General features: G+C 38.5%; 1 protein-coding gene across 48 annotated transcripts in view; it reads left to right on the forward strand.

The window, feature by feature from the left end:
• Window positions 1-16,719, forward strand: part of LOC118277469 (microtubule-actin cross-linking factor 1) — a 323,764-nt gene that overhangs the window by 188,593 nt on the left and 118,452 nt on the right. For all 48 annotated transcript variants that reach the window (XM_050696478.1, XM_050696476.1, XM_050696481.1 and 45 more), the window contains 16 exons: window positions 967-1,160; window positions 1,872-1,957; window positions 5,214-5,401; window positions 6,076-6,207; window positions 6,940-7,109; window positions 7,564-7,785; window positions 8,257-8,461; window positions 9,224-9,328; window positions 9,741-9,859; window positions 10,218-10,362; window positions 11,784-11,900; window positions 12,617-12,741; window positions 13,141-13,369; window positions 13,826-14,005; window positions 14,673-14,765; window positions 15,350-15,524. In XM_050696478.1, the coding sequence (XP_050552435.1) occupies window positions 967-1,160; window positions 1,872-1,957; window positions 5,214-5,401; window positions 6,076-6,207; window positions 6,940-7,109; window positions 7,564-7,785; window positions 8,257-8,461; window positions 9,224-9,328; window positions 9,741-9,859; window positions 10,218-10,362; window positions 11,784-11,900; window positions 12,617-12,741; window positions 13,141-13,369; window positions 13,826-14,005; window positions 14,673-14,765; window positions 15,350-15,524 (2,485 nt within the window). The remainder of the gene's footprint in view (window positions 1-966; window positions 1,161-1,871; window positions 1,958-5,213; window positions 5,402-6,075; window positions 6,208-6,939; window positions 7,110-7,563; window positions 7,786-8,256; window positions 8,462-9,223; window positions 9,329-9,740; window positions 9,860-10,217; window positions 10,363-11,783; window positions 11,901-12,616; window positions 12,742-13,140; window positions 13,370-13,825; window positions 14,006-14,672; window positions 14,766-15,349; window positions 15,525-16,719) is intronic.

The following is a 16,719-nucleotide window of genomic DNA, read 5'->3' on the forward strand; positions in this document are numbered from 1 at the left end:
AATTCCCGACTTTAGTATGGTGTGCTATTGTTTTTTTTTAATTCTCTGTAATAGGTACCGAGTCTATCATGTTGCCTTTCATTCATGTATCGAATGTTCTTTTATGAACGAGTTTCAAAACTGATTAAGTAAAAAATAAAGGTTTTGTTCTTCCATCGAAAGCTTACAAATCTCTCTATCTACAGATCTAACGTACAACACAATATTTAAATCATAACCTAAGATAATAATCTTCTCTGTTCAATCATAGTTGTACTCCTCAATTTTGAACCTTACCACTTTCCCTTTAAGGTCTATATTGCAACAAGTCTTTCTTGGTAATGGCTTAATTGGATGTATTCTCACGTGTTGTAAAATTTTTGCGATATCATCGACATAGATAGTGTTCTGTTTTATGGCCTTTGATATTTTATTTAGTGCTAGCTATTTTTAAAAGACAATGCACTCTATTCTTTCAACGGTAAGGTGTAGTTTCACTTGCGGATAAAAAATATAGTTTAAGAAATTATGTTTTAAAGTAATAATGCACTTTATAGGCTCGTGTTAAGGTTTATCTTTGAAGATTTAGGTTCGATAGTAATAAATTGTTTTCCATTTTATTTATAAAGTAAACATTTTAAAATAATTAACGAAATAAATAAATACAGGAAATTAGATTTTTTTTTACTTTATAACGCGTATTTGAAAACAAAAACATTGAAAGAAAAATTCTGCCAAGTTCCATTTTTTGTGTCCCGTTCGTCTCGGCTCTTTTGGGTCATAGCGTTATATTTTATAGCCTTTCATGATAAATACACTATCCATTACAAAAAGAATTACTCAAATCGGACTCAAAAGTTTGGAGATTAGCACGTTGAAACAAACAAACAAACAAACAAACTCCTCAGCTTTATATTATGTTCTCGTATTCCTGTATATTATAACATAACAAAATATCTAACCCAAACATTTCCCTTTCCCCCAAAGATATCCGATATAGTAATCGGTCAAGAAGCGAACGTGACAGCCCGCGAAGCGCTGCTGAGCTGGGCGCGGCGCTCCACCGCCAAGTACCCTGGCGTCAGGGTGGCTGACTTCACGTCCTCCTGGCGCGATGGACTGGCCTTCAACGCGCTCATACACAGGAACCGTCCTGATCTGATAGACTGGCGTAATATCAGGTAAGGAATTTGTAGAAGATGCCAACCTGCATTGAGCAGGCATGGTAAATTGGTAATTAACACATTAAATATAAAAGATACCGGCGCTAGCGGAGGATTTGCCTTCAACAGATTTTAGTTGGCAGTCAAAGTCTTAATTCAAATCTTTTCCGTGCGAGAAGAAGCCTTTGGGCAGCAGTAGCCACTTATAGGCTTAACACCTTAAGTGTTGTGATGTGATGTTCAAAATATTGATAAACAGTTTTACTTATCGAATTTTAAAGTATGTGGGCTGATGATAAATTGAAAACTTAGTATGTAGTGTTATTGAAACTTGATATTGCTATTAAGACTGAAGAAAAGGAAAACATGAATAGCAGTATGCTATGATTTTGGTTTATGAGTGAAAGAAGGTGCACTATGACTACACGGTTGACGCGGTGGCTGGGTTACCGGTATGGCAGCCGCGCAACGTGTAGTGGGTTCGATTTCCGCACGGAGCAACTCTTTGTGTGATCTACAAATTGTTGGCAAAAAATCTTGTCATTCCTTAAAAAATCTTGTGTTTCGTTAATCACAATTACTTGATAAATAGGCCTGTCTTAATACATTGATCGCCGTGGTGGTCACCGGTGACGGACGTTAGCGGAGGATTTGCTTTCAACAGTTTTCTATTGGCAGTCAAAGACTTAAGTGCCAAATGCTCATGAACATCAATTCTCTTCCCCACAGATCAAGACAAGTCCGTGAGCGTTTGGAGACGGCCTTCCATGTAGTCGAGAAGGAGTACGGAGTGACCAGACTACTGGATCCCGAAGGTGAGTGTCAATTAGGAAAACCAACCTTATCAGCTACCCCGTTAATTTCAATTTTCGATGCAGGATCAGCAGCATCTTCTTGGAATTGGCAAATTTAGAAATCCTACCTTATCAGCTACCCATTAAGTCTAATTTTCGATACAGGATCTTCCTGGAATTTGTAATTTAGTAAACCAACCTTATTAGCTACGCATTAAGTTTAATTTTCAATGTAGGGTCTTTTGGAATTGGGAATTTAGAAAACCAACCTTATTAGCTACGCAATAAGTTTAAGTTTCGATGCAGGATCTTCCTAGAATTGGCAATTTAGAAAACCAACCTTATCAATTACGCATTAAGTTCAATTTTCGATGTAGCATTACTTTAAGGTCTTTCTGGAATTACCTTTCAAAATAATTTGTCATACGCTGTCCAGATATTAAATGGCAGTGTAACACAATCAGCCGTGAGACGTAATTTAATGTTCTTTACAAATGTTCACATAGGGTCAATTAGGTAATACGATATCGATGCGGATTATGTCATTATAGTTTGTAATGGTAATTTTTAGGAATTAGCAATAATTTAAGGCTCTTGTTGTTCTTCGAATTATTGGAATGGTGAAATTCTGTACCCTTAGTACGAGTTTGCTTTACGTTGAACGAAAACGAAACGAGATGCGTTCGGCGCTCTGATTGGCGTGCGCGAATTAATGAACCAAAAAGAGAGCCAAATGTGTTCTTGTGAGTTTGCTTTACGTTTAAAGTAATCGAAAATTACTTTAAACGTAAAGCAAACTCACACTAAGGCACCTACTGTACTGCTTTTTTTTAAATCGTAAGAATCGTAGTAATCGATAGATTTTGGCCGATATTTTCGTTGTCCCGAATGAAGCAGTTTATGTTATTGTCACATTCGGAGAAAATAAATAAATATAATCATTTACACTTCTGCCTACCTCTCCAAAAAAATTCATTTTTTATAAGGTCTCTAGAATAATATCGAATTCAATACATTTTTGTGTTGTCTTTACCCGAAAAGTAATTTTCATCGCGACTTGGCAAATTTTTTACACGCAGACAACAAGACCGTGTCATGCGAACTTCGGTCACGGGCAATAAAGTGTGATAATGTTTGTGGATCCAATCGCTCGCGCCAGTGCAATGCTCGCCGTGCTAGTAGGAACTAAACGCAGCATGACTTGCTTTGTACTGGTGCAGCTTGTTTCAGTACTTTATTATATTTTTAAAGAGTATAACGATGGAGTTTCTCGTGGTCATTCTTCTCTATACGAATCTACATATTGGGATGAACACTCAACTTTACCGATGGACAGACAAATCATTAAATATTGTCACGCCTTTTATCCCTAAAGAGGTAGGTAGAGGTGCACGTTATGGTACGTAATGCTACTGTACAATGTACACCCACTTTTCACAATTTGTATTCTAAGACCCATGTAATAGAGGGTGAGCCTATATACCGGGCACAATTCTATTCTTTACTGAGAAATTTTCGAAAAACAGAAAAAATGCATTCGTTTGTTCGAAAAGATGCGTGCTGTGGATGGCTTACCTACTATCGATACATTGCATACTCGAGCTGCGCTTCTTCCTCACACAGCTACATAGCTTAGTACCTATCAGTGGAAACGGTCACATAGTTTCACAGCTTAACTATTACATCTTTGTAGCATAGCTATATAGCACATCTCGGGTGGAAAAGCATCCAAAATATGGTACGATTCATACACACCTCGTAATTAATTACAGAGCTACAAAATGTAATAATCCTAGCCAAGCGTAATAAAACATTAGTAACCCAACTCCGATCAAAGTAGACAATATTAAATTATTAGCCGCCACAATTGGCAGGTCCCGGTTCTCATTCAATGGGCATCGGTTTACGATCTATTGTCTGAGTTCAAGCGAACAAGTGTAGTTCACTAGTGACGTCATTTGCTAGATACGGCTATGCTAACGTAATGAGACTTTATTTGTAAGTACTTCTTTAGTTTTATTTCGTAATTCGTATCTTATAATTATCTTTAAACATTGACTTCCCCCTATTACATGGGACTTATAATACAAATGGTGAAAAGTGGGTCTACATTGTACAGTAGCATTACGTGCCGTAATGTGCACCTCTGCCTACCCCTTCGCGGATAAAAGGTGTGACTTTGACGTATATTATATTGGCTAAAGCAATTAACTGTTCGATGACCTTATTCGACTAGTTTCAAGTCGCATCAGGGCCCATAATCATAGCAGCGTGAACAACAATCAACGCCTTTGTTACCAGTTATTTGTTATTGGAGTCAAGAAAATTATTTCAAGGGTGAAATTAGATTGGATTTCAGCCATGATCGTTCCACAAAATATTTTTATGACGTTAAGATGCTAAATCCAAAATTAAATCATAAAATGTGCAACAGGTAGGTACAACGAACCACATCAGTCCTAGGTCGTTCTGCTCGTTATTTCAATTGATAACGTAGAGAAAGAAGCATTTTAATAACGACACCAACAAACAAAAGAATAATTATGTCTCAAAGTCACAATCGCTGCGACTTGGCGTGAATAATTGTACGTAACCTCGACTCTGCGATTTTATTGTGCGATTGTCGCGATGTTCGACGACTAATTGCTATAATTTGGTACGTTCGCAAGTGATTTGTGTGTCTACATTAATTGTGTTGGGTGCACCTATTAAGTTTTGTAATGTTTTTAATGACAATCGCTTGAAGGTAGTTATTGCGCTATTTTTATTTGACTAGCAGAAATGGAGGATTTCATGCAATATTATTATAAATCTACCGACCTGTATGTCAAACAAAATCTTAGGTATAGTAGGGAACATTATAATATTATTTAATACTCGCAAGGCGTGTTTTTAGTTAGTTATTTCTGATCCTCTAAGCAAAACTGTCTCTATCTGGACTCGAATGGCAAAGATACGAAAATTTTGTATTTTCAAAACCTATACTGCCATTTATGCAGAAGGCTTTATATTAGAAAGTAACATTAAGATAACTAAGTTAGGGACTAACTAATATCATAAGAACTTATTATAAACTCTGAGTTTGTTTCGGCATTTCTTCTCAGAGTAGTCTAGTTTACTGTAAAAGAGTTACATTGTAACCTATTTGTAAAAATAAATACATATATTTTTTTTATCATATTATTTTTTATATTTATTGTTTTTTTTTGTAACTGTTTTTCTTTCTTCTTCTTTCTTTTTTATCGTTTGTCAACAACATCGTTCTCTGTCTCCCCAGACGTGGACACCCACGAACCGGACGAGAAGTCCCTGATCACGTACATCTCGTCCCTGTACGAGACGTTCCCGGAGCCGCCGGCGGTGCACCCGCTGTTCGACGCGGAGTCCCAGCGCCGCGCCGCCGCCTACACCGAGCAGGCCGCGCAGCATCGCGCCTGGTTGCACGAGAAGTGTGCACTTATGCAGGTGGGTTTTTTTTTGAGAGGCAAAATCATCCAATGACTTCTCCCGCCTTGGGCGAGGCGAGAGGAAGTGTCAGACTCTTACTGACTAAAAACCACCCCGTTCCTTCTCCTGCTTTTCGAGCCGGAGCCCCGGTAAACCCGCTAGGTAGTCCGCAGCTCCGGTTATGCAGGTGGGTTGGAGTAGATAGTAGATTGCTGGAACAAATATTTATTGGGGATTTTTAGAGGGGAGCTGAAAATGGTACCTTCAAAAGAAGACCACTAAACACAGATACTGTTATGAAACTAGTATTTGGTAGGTATATGTTACGAAAGAAGAAATGCAGATTGTCTAAGCATAATCAATTCGGATGTTAAATCAGTACATTTGTGGTCTAATCTGCTGCTGCATTATTTCTTGAGGGGCTACATGGTCCACTGTCAGCCAGCCAGTCGTCTTAAATTCCGGAGATTCAGACTGCCTAGTGGGTTTACCAAGGCAGGAGTAGGAACGGGGTGGTTTTTACTCAGTAAGAGTCTGACACTCCCTCTCGCCTCGCCCAAGGGAGAAGTCATCAAATTCTGATAGCGATCTTACTTATTTTTCCATATAAAGCAATTGCTTCATTCCTATCACTAATGTTCTTCTTTTATTTCTATCTAATGCAAATGTTAATGTATTACGTTTTGTTACAGGACCGTGCTTTCCCGTCAACTTTGATAGAAATGAAGAAGCTGCTCAGCGAGAGCACGCGGTTCCGGCAGGAGGAGGTGCCGCTCCGACAGCGCGAGAAACAGAAGCTCTTCCACCACTACAGGGAACTTGAGGTAAGTGTGGGAGAGCCACGCTTCGACACGAACAACGATTGTGTTGTGTTTCATTGTGTGAGTGAGGTTACCGGAGGGAGGCCCTTCCCAATCTTCCTAATCCCAAACAACCTTTAAATTCCTCACCTCTAAAAGGTCGGCAACGGTGGCGGCGATTGCTTACCATCAGGTGATCCGGCAGCTCGTTTACCAAGTTATACCATAAAAAAGAGAGAAATATTCTGCAACATTCTAGCTTTTTATGAGCTACGATGTAGCAATGAAGGATCAGAAAAAAGAAAGCAATGGATAAATTCATTTTTTATTAATTGACCCGATAAACTTCGTACCGCCTCAAACATTTTTTTCTCACCTTTTAAACCTCCCCTGGTCTTTCACAAATAATTCAAAATCAAGATTTTCCAAATCGGTCCACCCGGTCTCGAGTTTCAGCGAGACTAACGAACAGCAATTGATTTATAGATGACCTGATGGTAAGCAACCAGTGTACCTCATTAGCTCTCGCAATACCAAAAGAGTTATAAGAGCGTTACCAGTTAAAGAGGTGGATTGGGTCTCCAATAACCTCACTCACACCGCAAAACAAAACCATTTCACCTCACTCCTCTTCCAACCACCTGTGAAGTCATGGTATCATTCCGGACGACTGGCCCTGAAGCCGAAACCTGCCTTTCCTATATGCTTTGTTCTATAATCCACAGATATATTTAATTTTTCTATTGTCTCTTCTAGAAATACTTCGAATCAGTGGGCGAGTGTGACATCGAGCCCACGCTCCGACCGGACGCGTTGGAGCAGGCCTGGTCTCGCCTGCTGATGGCACAGCAGGAGCGGGAGCGAGACCTCACCGATGAGATACGCAGGCTCGAGCGACTCCAGCGATTGGCTGAGAAGTTGCACAGGTGAGGGACTTTATTTTTAGGAGTGTAAGGTTGGTTTTAGAATGGCAGTGGCGATTATGGGTACGTAAGTAAAAAACTGTTTTTTTGTAAGTTATTAAGGTTTGCTTTAGTGTGTGTAGTAAGGATACAAAAATATCTATGTTGGTGATGATGCATGATGTTGTTCGAAATTCAAACGCGGTGCTCAGATAATTAGGTGGACTTTAGAATGCCAGCAATTTGATGTCTTATTTATTTATTTTAATAGTAATAAGAGTCTTATTTCTTTGTAATATCTAAATCAACAAACAATCAGCTTAATTTTCGTGTTAATGAAGTAGTATTTCAAAACCAACCTTACCTCTAACGAATATAATCAAAGATTGAATTTTCTATAAAAATTCATCATTCAATTAATTTCCTTTAACAACTATCCCCAAAATAACCTTTTTACTAATCCCACCTTTATTCACAGGGACATAAAACAAACAGAGAGCGGTTTAGACAGCGTAGAGCGCCACATAGAGAGCGAGATCCGTCGCGTGGAGCGCGGCGTGCACCCGGCCGACGCCAAGCTCGCGGCCGAGAGCATCGAACAGGAGCTGCGCGCCATGGAGCATACCGTCCAGGAGATGTTCCAGGACTCACACGCGTTGAGGGAGGGGAGATACCCGCAGGCTGCTGATTTGCATAGACGGTTAGTTAGTTGGAGAAAGGAGTTCTTCCTAAAATGTTTCTGAATCCTAAAATCCTTGGTATGAGTTTGGTTTGCATTTAAAGTATGTAATCGAAAGCGAGGTCGGTGCTCTGATTGGTTGGTTTGTTTGAGCCGGCCAATTAGAGCGCTGAATGCGCTCTCGTTTCGGTTACTTTAAACTTAAAGTAAATTCATACTAAGGGTGCTGTCGAAATATTCAAGTGCGAAGTGTTTCAGTGGACGCTTGTTCGTAAGTTGATATTAAGTAATAATTTATTAACTAGAGGTTTAATAGCCAATTAATTGTTGCAGTACATATTATTAGAAGTATCTTAAGGAAAAATGCCTTTCTTTTATTATTTTTCTCATCTCACATTCCCTCTTGTCCAGGGAAACACAATCAGGTTATACCGAATACAAAATACTTAATTATTTCATGTCTTAAAATACCATTTTCAAACTCATCCACAGCGTCCAACAAGTCCACGACCGTTGGCTGAACGCCCGCCAGTCGTTCACTGGGCGCCTGGTACCCCGCCTATCCTCAGTCAGGATGCCGGTACAGCAGACCACGGTCCGCCGCGAGACCCGCACCGTGTTGGAGACTAGGGTCCATGATGCAGACCCCAAGTTCCAGCAGCTTAGTGAAGCTACTAGGTGGTGTAAGGAGAGATTGGTGAGTTTATTGGAATTTGAGTAATAAGAGTAAGGTTGCAAGGTTGATTTTACATTGCCTACTACCTCAGTGAAGAGTACTGATATTCATTATTATGATATTAATTAGTATGTCTCACTCTCAAAGTTATAATGAAATTATAGTACTGATATTAGTGAGTGGCTCATGCTACAATGGAATTTCAGTCTTAGTTTTAGGGTATAAGGTTTTTCATTGACAAAATAATGTAGTATACTCTAGTCCAATAGGATAAACAGTTTGATAAAACCCTTGTACCACTATTAAAGATCTTGTCAGACATTTCAATTAACTTTGCTTTACGCCTTAATTAAAAACCTTTAATAAATACTCATAATTATTTGTATGTCCTTTCCTTGCACCTTTGGAAGGCATATGAGGAGCCGAAGCCAACTCGCAGATGCCCGTTGAACAATTTTAATGTAAATGTAATGATGCTCATGATTATTATTTTTTCTTAATATTTATTTAAAATTCTCTAAATTTACATTTTTAAATACTATACATACAAAATAAAATAATATTTAAAAATATAAAAATAGGAGCCGACCAGTAGCGGGAGCATGGTCCAAGCCACCGGTGGTTAGGGCTCCAGAGACAGAAACCTACTCACAATACGTGCCGTTTCGAGGAGTACTGCCTTCTGCATCAGGCCCTTGTTGGGCGGATCCCAACCCCAGCCTCCTAAGGTGGTTGTCGAGGCTGTATTACGATTATATGCTGATTATTATTATTATTTCACAGAAAAAGCTGCACGAGTCAGACTACGGCTCCGACCTGCCGTCAGTACAACACGAGCTGGACAAGCACCAGAGGGAACACAAACAGATCGACCAGTTCCACTCCAAGGTAAGAGGGAGAGGGAGATATTTATGTATAGCGTTGTCCTTGTTACTCAGAACTATCAGTCAATTTGTCTGGAGGTTTTACTGTTTTGATTTTTGGTACAAAGATAGCCAGTACCCTTAGTACGAGTTTGCTTTACGTTTAAAGTAATAGAAACGAGAGCGCGTTTGGCGCTCTGATTGGCCGGCTCGAATAGACCAACCTTAATAAGGGTACAGTGCATTTATTAAGATAGAGGTACGGTATCAATTCCTAAATTATGTAATTGATAACTAACTTGGTGTTAAATATTAAGTATAATATTAAGGTTATTACCACAAAATAGCAAAAAATAGACGATAATTACATGAAAAATGATTGTAAGTATTTATTTGTTAGTAATAAAATTATTTTAAACATTTATTTTCTCCCACAGGTGGAACAATGCGTCCACAACCGCGCCAACTTCAGCGGCGAGGAATTGAACCTGTATAACCAACATCTCAGTCAACTACAGAAGTTGTACGCTGAACTGCTGTCCACCAGCACCAAACGGTAATATAACACTTGTAATATGTTAAGGAAATGTGAATCTTATCACTGTTGAGATAGAGCTGACTTTGGTTAATAATTTCTCTAAGTTAAAATTAAGTAGTATAATTTGTTTCGTAGCAAGCGATTGTGAACTTTATTGTTTAAAAAATAGAGTTTAATTTTATGATGATGTTTGTCAAAGCAATGCAGCGTTGACTTTATCATATACGTAAACGTTCAGTGTAATATAAATCTTAATCTCTACCTGTAAGGCCTATTTTCATTTGTTTCCAACAAAGTGTAACAGACACCAATAACATTGATACATTCAATTATAAAGCCTACCCCCCCAAACTTAACCCACAATTTCCTCCAACAGCATGTCAGATTTGGACGCTCTCCAAGACTTCCTACAATCAGCTACTGCTGAACTGAACTGGTTGAACGAGAAGGAACAGGTCGAATTATCCAGGGACTGGGCAGACCCCCACATCAATCTACCGGCTGTACAACATTATTATGAAGTAAGTACTTTAAAAATGTAGTGGAATGCTTGATAAGTAACCGTGTATTGTATTTTGAACTTTGTTTTTAGTCTAATTAAGGTTCAATTTTAAATGAGAATTGAAAGAGGGCTGTTATGACGTTTTCACATCTCGAATATTGATGTATTAGATTTAATAAAAAAAAAACGGCTTCCTGCTTAAATCTGAGGACCATGAAGTAACAGCTATAGATACTATGCCTAAGACTGGTCTCTTTTAACCTCTATTGGCAATATCAAGAAGGTCAAGAAGGCATATCATTACTATGTATTAAACATATTTTGACTTTCATCCCCCGTCCCCCTTCCTCCGAGAGCTGAAAGTTCTGACAGTAAATACAACAGAATCAGTTTCTTTAATCGATTGTCAATCTTAAGCTTTTGTGTTAAAGTTGAGACTATTCTGTCGGGACTTTCTAGTCCACTCACATATCATAAGTTCCGACAGTGAATACAACAGCATCGGTTTCTTTAATCGATATTCAATCTTAAGCTTTTGTGTTAAAGTTGAAATTCTTTTATCGTCAGGACTTCTAATCCTGTCACATATCATAAGTTCTCACAGTAAATATAAAAGAATCAGTTTCTTTAATCTATTTTCTATCTTAAGCTTTTGTAATAAAGTTGAGACTATTCTGGCAGGCACATATCATATGTTCCGCAAGTTTATACAATAGAATCGGTTTAATTGATTTTGAATCTTAAACTTTTGTATTAAAGTTGAAAATCTATTCAGTTGGGAGATATAGTCCAGTCACACCATACAATATTATTATTATATTTAAGAATGAGTTGAATGTATTCGTTTTGTTTCAAGCATTCGTTCGGAGACGATAGAGAGGTTGGTTTATATTTAGTTGTACATCTTTCAATTATTCTCAGTTGCCATTTTGTTTTTTTCATGTGCTTCTTTTGTGGTGCATGTTAGTGTGTTGTAGGTTGAAATAAGTAACTGGTCTTAATAAAATGTTTGAGTTTAAATCGATTTTTGATGTAAGTGTTATTCAATTGACTCGACTGCACGGTTGGCGTGATATCTTGGCAACTGGTTACCGTGCAACGTGTAGCGGGTTCGATTCCCGCACGGACTTTTTGTGTCATCCATATTGTTGTTTCGTGTCTGGGTGTGATGTGTAGGTGAAATTGTATGTTTCTAAACACACTCACGACTCAACAGGCAATACTAATGGCAATGTTTAAAAAAAGAAAGAAAAAAATTGAGACTAAACTATCCAAAACTATTTACCACCAACCAATAAAATTAAATAAAATCGTAAAACCAAAAATTTATTATTCATAGCCTACAGAATAAAACACATTTTTCCATAGCAACTGATATTTCTAAAAAAACACTGTAAATTAATCTTTATACCTAACTAAATAAAACTCAATTTCCCATAGCAACTGATGTCTTCCCTGGAGAAGCGAGAGCTACAGTTCAGCAATGTCATCGACCGCGGAGAGGCACTCATCGCTCAACATCACCCAGCTACTAAGACCATCGAGTCTCATCTGCAGGTATGTGAAATTATACCTTATGTTTATGTCCTATAAAGTTGATTTTCCTTTAGCCTATTATTGTATACGTTATTTAGTAAACGTTAAAGGTACGTGTCAACAGACCCGCATCGTACGTAACGCACGCAACGGATTTTAGTTTGTCTTGTATAGAAAGTTATATAACTGCGTCCACTGATCCGCATCGTACGGACCGCATCATCAGCAATGCCTACATGCGATGCGTACTGCCGACGTCATACGGAATGCGTACGAAGCGGGTTGTGGGCGTTTATCTTTATCGGTTTCTGCTATATCATTCTGACAAAACCGAGTAGAAATGAAGTAAATCAAAACTTTTTAAACTACAATCTCTAAACTATCTGCCATGCGAGGAGATTATGGCAAGTTCTCTATGTAGGAGGCCCAAAGTCCAGCAGTGGACTGATAGACTATAAATTCAATAAATTTAATTACTCTTTAAAAAACACTTTCATGAGACATACTAAATTAATTATTACGTTATCGGCTTACTCACGCAACTGTTTGACGAGGAACTCAACTAGTTTCAAGCCATGCTAGAGGCTCATATTCATGAGCAGCATTCCGCGACATACGATGCGGCTATCATCCCTGCCACTGAGTAGCAAGCCGAAAACAAAGTAATGAATTTACTTGCAAAGATATCTTATGTTCTCTTATATCCTATTTTTCTGTAACCCATGTTTGATACCCAGGTGATGCAATCGCAATGGGCGTGGGTCCTACAATTGACGCTGTGTCTGGAAACACATCTGAAGCACACCACACAGTACCACAACTTCTTCGAAGAGGTCAAGGAGGCCGAGAAATGGATACAGAAGTATGTACCTTAATGTCTATTTTATGTTATTTGATTGTGGACTTTATTCTGTACGGGAATTTGGTTGATAATGCAATGGCAGACTTGAACACGCTGATACAATTTTGACTGCCTGGTCATTGAAATCTATAAATAAAATTTTAAAGATTGCCTTTCAATTTGTCAACCAGAATTCCATCGAATTAATATTTAACATGCATTCTGGAAATAGGAACAGTACCCTTAGTATGACTTTGCTTTACGTTTAAAGTAATCGAAACGAGAACGCGTTTGGCGCTCTCATTGGCCGGCTCGAATAAACCAACCAATCCGACCGTCGAACGCGCTCTTGTTTCGGAGTTATAAGACATGCACAAAATTCTTATAAATTCACCCCTAACAACAATTTTTCTCTTACAGACGCGAAGAAGCCCTGAACTCAACATTCTCGCAATCAGAATTTACCCTGGACCAAGGTGAACGTCTCCTCAAGGGCATGCAGGAGCTGCGAGAGGAACTCAACTCCCACGGAGGTCTGGTCTCCAGGCTGGTGGAAGATGCACAGGAGATCAGGCCGGTGAAGCAGCGCAGAGCACCTATTACCAGGCCTTTGAGGGCTGAAACTGTTTGTGCTTATAAACATGCTAATGTGAGTAGCTTTTGTTTTTCTTTCTTATGATATAAGCTGGTAAACGTGCAGACGGATCACCTGATGGTAAGCAATCATCGCCGCCTATGGACATCCAAAACATCAGAGGCGTTACAAGTGCGTTCCTGGCATTTTGGGGGTTGCGAATTTAGTGGTTGTTGGGGAATCGGGGATTGGGGAGGGTAGTAATTGGGTCTCCGGTAACCTCACTCACACAACGAAACACAACGCAAGCGTTGTTTCACTTCGGTTTTCTGTGAGGCCGTGGTATCACTCTGGTCGAGCCGGCCCATTCGTGCCGAAGCATGGCTCTCCCACTTTTAACGCGACTAATTAATTCCTATCATAATTAATTAGTATTATAATATGCATCTGAAGAAGATTTTCTGTTATCTTATTACGCCTCTTTCTATTAAGTTTAATCAACAAATCTAACGATATTCCTTCTCCCCACAGGTGGCAATAGAGAAAGGCTCAGCAGTGACAGTGGTGGACAACTCGGGCCGCAGTAGATGGCGCGTGCGACTGGGCGGCGCTGGTACCGAGGTACAAGTACCTGGCGCAGTCGTGGCACTGCCGCCGCCCTGCCAGGACGCTATCGATGCTGCCGGCAGGCTGAGGAGCGCTTACGATAGGGTGAGTGGCTTAAGAATATGGCCTATTTGAATAAGTCCTATTTTATCTTAATTAAATGAAAGTCACGGTTTAATCACGAACATTCATGGAGAAAAGCTCTACTTGTTTCGAGCCACGGAGAGACTCTCGGGACGTTTGTCATGAGCAGCGCGCTCATGACGAAGAGTTATAAAAAAAAGTCCTACTTTGTAATGAACGCGATAACAGAGAGTTATTTATTGTAGTTTTGAGAATGAAGAAAACAAATAGAAAGTAAATTGATAATAAAACGGATAACAACGTTGGTGCAGCGATTAAGCAACTGGCTGTTACACAACGTGTCACGGGTTCGATTCCCGAACGGAATAAATTGGTATAATCCACAAATTGCTTCGATGTATATGACATTTTCTATATTAGATTTTTTAAACTAAATACATCGAACTTAAAACACCCTATCACTCAAATACCTCCCTTAACCTCTAAACTTAATTGCATAAGAGCAAACATAAACATCACTATCACTATCAGCTGCGCATACGCATAAACAAACAGAAACTCGTTAATGATGACAACAAAGTGATTATTGGCGTCCATTTTAAGCTGTGATCTCAACAAGATGGGTTTGTTAGACGTGTACAATGTGTGTGTGTATGTTATGTGTTTGATTCTGTGTTTGTTTGTGAAGGTCATACAACTATGGCAGAGGAAACAACTGAGGATGCGACAGAACATGATCTTTGCTACCATCAAGGTGGTGAAGGGATGGGATTTCCCACAGGTATGCTATTTTATATTTTATTTATATTGTAGTAGGGTTTTGTTTTGTTTGAGAAGTGGTGTAAACTTCGTTGTTAAACACAAACATTGAGTTGTTTAAATGTCGAATTTATATGGAATATTTAAAATTGTTCAGTGTTTTAAAAATGTTTTTATTTCTAGTAAAACTGTCTAACCACCATATTCAGAGACATCTAATGATTACTTAATCCAGTCCTAAGCGATTGTTTTCGATACAAAATCGTTACTAAGGAACAGTTTAAGTAATTATTAAAATATGTCTTTGAGTGTGGCAGAAGCAGTTGGTTTTGGCCCGATTGACGCCTTTTAAAGGACTAGGGTTTGTGGAATGGAAGGGCCATACTTTATTATTACTTGATTAAAGTGAAATAATTGATCACGGACAGGCTGATGTCTAGTATTAAAGCACCTATTAATATTATTCACATGGACATTAGAAACTATACTCTATTTATCTAGAAATACATATTAAATTCCCCTGTTTTCCTCCAAGATCAATTACTCGTTAGAAACTATACTCTATTTATCTAGAAATACATATCTAAATCCCCTGTTTTCCTCCAGTTTGTGGCAATGGGCGCAGAACAGCGTCAGGCTATCCGCCGCGCGTTGAACGAGGATGCTGAGAAACTACTGGCTGAGGGCGACCCAGCCGACCCTCAGCTGAGGAGGCTGCGGCGGGAGATCGATGACGTCAACCGACTCTTCGACGAGTTCGAGAGGAGAGCCAGGGCTGAAGGTATATTAATAATAATCCTTTTTTAATTATAATAATAAAATCCAAATAAAATCCAATTTGTTCATGCAAATAGAAGAATCTGAAACCAACCACTAGACAACACTTACCTTACCACACCCTGTATTTACTTGGTCATCATGGCCCGTAAATACGGAGGACACTAGCTTAATGGCTAAGATAAAGTTCTATTTTCCAAAATATAATAATAAAATCCTTTATTTGTTTTTCCAAACTGTTAAGACAGTTTGACGGCGGGATTGGATGATTAGATGTGGAACAATAGTTGTGTGTATAGAGTAGTTTGGTAGATGAAGTTCTTTAGACATTCTTATATGTGAATTTTGTGTATGAAAAGAGTTTGTTTATGCAGTTTGAGTATATGTAAGGGACGTTTTGTTACGTTAAGTCAAACAATTTTAGATAGTTTTAAAATAAAATGCAATCGTAATGATACTAATGACCAATCAATAAACAGGGTTAATTATTGTTGTATATCATATAGGTATCTGTTATAAATGTTCCCTTTGACAGTCGCTAAAGCTAGACAAAATAGAATATATGAAACTGATAATCGAAGTCAATTAACAAATTAAAAAACAAAACAATATGCCATCAAATAGAGCCATGAACCATAATTATTTATAAGTTGAAATTATAAAAATAATCCAAGTTTGTCAGTCTGTCTATCAGTCAAACAAAGCTATAATCACAATGTCAGCCTTTACAACAAAGAATGGCCTTGAATAAACTTCTAAATTAATATTTATCGTTAAATGAACGATACATGCAATTCTCACACATTACAGTAAGTCAGTGATTCTCAACTTGTGGTCTGCAAAGGTCGAAATACGAATCGCGAAATAAAAAACATATACAATAGACAACACTTTTGCAGAGAAAGACGGCAAAAGGCTGCCGTGCAACATGTAGCGAGTTCGATTCCCGCACTGTGTGATCCATAAATTATTGTTTCGGGTCTGGATGTGATGTGTATGTGAACTTGTGTGTTTGTAAACACAATACAGGAAACAAACAATAGTGTGGGGGCAACGTTTGTAAAAAAAGAAAGAAGGATAAAACTGATTCTTGACCAAGAAATGTTTGAGAATCCCTACATTAGAGCAACGATACGTAATATGTAATTAATCGGTTAGAAAAATAGAATTTTTATTGGTCTAATTGAATAATGGATGTT

The sequence above is a fragment of the Spodoptera frugiperda genome, chromosome 10, assembly GCF_023101765.2.
Source record: "Spodoptera frugiperda isolate SF20-4 chromosome 10, AGI-APGP_CSIRO_Sfru_2.0, whole genome shotgun sequence".
In the NCBI taxonomy this organism is placed as follows: Eukaryota; Metazoa; Arthropoda; class Insecta; order Lepidoptera; family Noctuidae; genus Spodoptera; species Spodoptera frugiperda.